The sequence below is a fragment of the Gavialis gangeticus genome, unplaced genomic scaffold (assembly GCF_001723915.1).
Source record: "Gavialis gangeticus isolate Ggan-Ray unplaced genomic scaffold, GavGan_comp1, whole genome shotgun sequence".
NCBI lineage: Eukaryota > Metazoa > Chordata > Crocodylia > Gavialidae > Gavialis > Gavialis gangeticus.
This window is the reverse complement of record NW_017729034.1, coordinates 11,591,121-11,595,682: the sequence shown is the minus strand read 5'-3', so window position 1 is coordinate 11,595,682 and position 4,562 is coordinate 11,591,121. Positions and strand designations below refer to the sequence as shown.

The 4,562-nt window shown below is 44.7% G+C and overlaps 1 protein-coding gene across 4 annotated transcripts in view; it reads left to right on the top strand.

The window, feature by feature from the left end:
- The window catches only part of POLQ (DNA polymerase theta), a 141,860-nt gene that overhangs the window by 92,937 nt on the left and 44,361 nt on the right, over positions 1 to 4,562 (top strand). For all 4 annotated transcript variants that reach the window (XR_002099396.1, XM_019527057.1, XM_019527056.1 and 1 more), the window contains 2 exons: positions 1,070 to 1,223; positions 3,393 to 3,508. Coding sequence is in view for 3 of the 4 variants with exons in the window: in XM_019527057.1 (XP_019382602.1) it covers positions 1,070 to 1,223; positions 3,393 to 3,508 (270 nt within the window). In the remaining variant the exon portion in view is untranslated. The remainder of the gene's footprint in view (positions 1 to 1,069; positions 1,224 to 3,392; positions 3,509 to 4,562) is intronic.

The window sequence follows — 4,562 nt, the reverse complement described above, 5'->3', positions numbered from 1 at the left end:
GTGTTGAATCCCATCCTATTCTCATCCGCCCACCTCTGTAACCTGTCTAGGTCCGATTGCAGCCTATTCCTCCCTTCTAGCATGCCCACATCCCCCCACATCTTAGTGTCATCAGCAAATTTGAAGAGGGTGCTTTTTACCCCCTCGTCCAAGTCACTGATGAAGATGCTGAACAGTGCAGGCCCGAGGACTGAGCGCTGGGGGACCCCACTGCCCACATCCCTCCAAGTCGAAGAAGACCTGTCCACCACCACTCTGGGTGCGGCCCTCCAGCCAGTTGGCGACCCAATTGACTGTGTGGGTGTTGACACCACAGTTTCCCAGTTTCTTAATGAGAACGGGGTGAGAGACAGTGTCGAAGGCCTTCCGAAAGTCCAGAAAGACTATGTCCACTGCTACCCCTGCATCTAAGGATTTGGTGACCTGGTCACAGAAGGCCACCAGGTTGGTCTGACAAGACCTGCATCTAATGAACCTGTGTTGGTTGCCCCTAAGCATAATCTCCCCTGCTGGCCCCTCGTGCATATGCGCCAGAATAATTTTCTCAAAAAGTTTACCCAGGAACAAGGTAAGACTAACTGGCCTATAGTTTCCCGGGTCCTCCTTCCTCCTCTTTTTGAAGATGGGAACCACGTTGGCCCTCTTCCAGTCCTCTGGCACCACAACAGAGCACCACGAGTGCTCGTAAAGCCATGCCAGGGGTACCACAATGACCTCAGCTAATTCCCTCAGTACTCTGGGGTGGAGATCATCCGGACCAGCTGATTTAAATACATCCAGTCCCTCCAGAAGTTCCCTGACTAGTTCCTCACTAACCCTTGACCTAGGTGCGCTTCCCCTGGGATCTAAGGGGGGCCCAGAGGGGGTTGACTATTTTAAGCTTATAGAAATTCTTCTCAAGTGCGTAGAGGCAGCCTGTGTTTGTGGAGCATGCCTTGACTTCTTTTCCCCATGGCAGATGCATGAGGCTTAGCCAGAGATGCGGATGGCTGTGTGTAGGTGACACTGGGTTTGTTGGTGTGGGGCCTAGAAGTTGTGTACTGACAGCTGGTATCTTCGTGATCCTCAGGCAGAGCGGCAAGCTGTGAATACAACTGTTCAGGGTTCTGCCGCTGACCTTGTCAAAACAGCTACTGTGAACATTCAGAGGCGGCTTGAAGCTTTCCCCTCCACAATCAAGTCCCATGGACACCTGGAGAACTCGTTTCAGATGGACAGGGCAGGTAGGCTTCCATTCCTCCTTAGGCCAGAGGGCAAAACTTGGAAGTTTGTAAGAGTCATTTAAAACAAAACTCAGCAGGTGGGGTATTTGGGCAAAGAGTGAGGAACAAGCATTTATTTCCCGATACCATACAAGTCCAAAGGAGGATTGTGTGCTCAGCCTGTAAACAAAAATGGTGTGTTTGCAGCAAAACCCCCAATTACCTGTTTGGTTCAGGGGGCATGTAAAAAATGTGAATAATTGGAGTCAAGAAACTTGGAGGCCACCTGTGCTCTATTCTTTGACATTACCACTGATTTGCTTAGGAAAAGAAAAAAATAAGCAAATGCTTTAGTTCAGCAATTCTCAACCTTTTAGACTTGAAGCAACCCTTATGAAAAGTCATCTCTTAGTTTTCATTCAGTTTTTGACTACAGAAGGACAATAGAGCAACCTTTTATTTTGCAAAAAACTCAGAAAGACCACAACAGATCAGAATGTTTTTAACACCGGATTTGTATTTGAAATCTCTGGGTTTATCTTATGAACCATGTTTGCAAACCTAGCAGTGCTCACATTGTGTGACATTCTGTGGCACCCTTGAAAGGATCTGAAGGCACCCAGGGTGCCACAGTAACCTAGTTGAGAATCACTGCTTTAGTCTCAAAGGCAGCAAGAAAATACTGGGTGTGACAGTTAGTTGTTAAAGAATACCGCTTCCGTTAGAATTAAATCTAAAATGGTTTGTAATGGTGTTGTATGAAGCTTTAATCATCATAAATTTGTGTTGGCCACATTACTCATGAATTAGCAAAGCTATAATCAAGTTAAGCAGCTTGTTCTCAGCTGAATGCCATTAAAACCTTTTATAGTATAGCACAAGCCATGCTTTTTGTTAATCTGCCATTTGTTCTAGAAAAGTTACTTTAGGGGGTCTTAGATTTTTTATTTGTTTGGTATTTCATATCCTTCCATCCATACCAGGAGGCTGTCTTAATACTGTACTTCCAATTACAGGTCTCAGAGCAAAATAATAGCTAATTTTAGAAGCTCTAAAATTTGTCAGGGAGCTTTTTCCTTCATGAAGCCAAGATTTGATGTCATGTGAAGTGTCAGGGCTATGAACCAATAGCAAACTTATCAAATGTCTGTGAGGGCCCAGAGGTAGTTTCCAGTTGTACAATGGTCCAAGCACTGCAGTGACTCGAGGAAAGAGTCATTGAGAGAGAATAGTTTTAAATGCTGTCTGAAGTTCAGAGCCTTGAAATGTGAGCAGCAATCCCAGCTAAAACGAGTTTAAGTGGGCAGAAAGCTTTGGAGGTGCTCAATGCAGTGATCTTTGCAGTTTATCTAGTGGTTGTCTTTCCCCACCCTCTTCCCCTTCCAGAGGTATGCACTGTGTGAGAAGAGTTTTTTCTGCAATGGTCTGTTTAGATGTTATTCTTATTTTTAAAGGTGGAACAAAGCCTTGGATAGCCAACATTTGTAAATGGGATCCCCCTTTCCTCTCTCCTCCTCCACCCCCAACTTGTACCTTTCAGTTGCTAATTTCTGAGTATTTTCTTTAAGCAATTAACACAGAATATACTAAAGGGATTCCACTTTCCTCATGCCCGGCCTGCTGGGATCCAAGTTTGTATCTGTGCCTGTTGTTGTGGGCAATGGCAGCTCATGCTTTTCAGAAACAGTAGCTGCAATTCCAGATTACTGCAGCTGGCTGGCTCGGCAGAAGTTTGCAGGGTTTTTGGAATTAGCCACTTAAAACTATTCTGGAAGAAGAAGAGCAAAATCCCTAATTCATTGCCTGGGAGAATGTTATAAACCAGCTTCTCATTAAAACCAAAATGATTGTGTTTAAAATTTGCTTGTGGAACAGATGGTCTAAGAGATGTGCTTGTCCCTCTTTGTGTTCTGATTCACATCTAGATAATTTAGGGATAAAATGTTTGTTTTGGGAAAGCTTTGCATTAACATTCTCCCTTGCTAGCAGCTCTATGAATATTGATATATAGCATAATAATGACTTATATATGTACCTCTTTAGGCAGGGATATTTTCATTGTTAAGCTCTGCCAGACATGAATCTTGCTGTATAGCATTATGAATGTGTGTTGATCTTTTCGGTGAAGACATACTCCTGTGCGTAATGGGAGTTAACTTTTCATATTTTTGTACTGTTAAACCTATGTAGGAAGGTTAGAGAGGAGGAGAAACAGAAGGATGTTACACCCCATCACGGGAGGTTTCTTCATCCTCCAACTTCATGATGAGCTCCTCTATGAAGTTGCAGAAGATGATGTAATTCAGGTAAGGGGACATTTGCTTTTCTAGCCAGCCTACTATTACAACATATCAGTTAGGTCTGTTTCTTGGGTCCTCTGTAACAGTGATGCTTAACATATCTGACCCTATGGCTGGATGCAGCATGTGGTTGGTCTACAGGTGCAATCCCATACAGTCTGGCCCTGTGCTGGATCTTGTCATGGAATGACCTTGTGCGCTGGTGCAATCTGATGCTTAGAGTCATGTCATTTAGCCCATGGGGCTCCTCGTCAGTCTGGAAACTTGGCAGTGGAGGAGGGGTGGCTGTATTAAAGGCTCTGGTCTTTGCCTGGCAATTAATGCTGCTGCCACTCCCTCACTGGCAAATTTCCAGACATTTGGGGATCCCCAGGGGCTGGATGACATAGCTCCAAGGGCCAGAGATTGAACACCACTGCTCTATAATATGAGTAGCTATAGGTTTGTTAAAATGAATTGGGCAGGCATAAAGTCAGGTATATGCTTCTGGATCCTTCTATGTTATGGGTTAAGCTGGGAATCCCACAGCTAAAGTCTTAGTTGCCAGGCTCAAGATGGGTTGTCCCTAGTTATAACACTGTTACCCTCATGTGCCTCCAGCTTCTGCATTGGCTCTGGACAAGTGAAGTAGCTCCTCTTTAACTGCACTGGGTAATTGTGCTCCCATAGCCATCAGTATTGGTTGGGCAGCTTTTTCTTCTTCCTTTTGGGAATTTCTGCCTCATAGAGCCAATTAGGTGTCTGCATCATGGTGTCTTGGGTCACAATTTCATTTCTTGCGTGGAAAGGTGGACAGGCTGCATTTGGTACTTGTTTTCTCATTTGTTATTCCCTCCCCCAGTCTTTTTTTTTTTTTCCAGGATGTTCCACAACAGCTTCCAGAAATGTGCCCATGCACTCACAAAATAGCTTCCCTGCAGTATGCAAACATACAGGCTGTTTGTTTTGTCTGGGCAAGCTATCCCACCTGTGCCTTAAATATTTCATAGTTTCTAGGGTCGGAAGGGACCTGAGCAGATCATCTAGTCCAACCCCCTGCCATGGCAGGAAGAGCACTGGG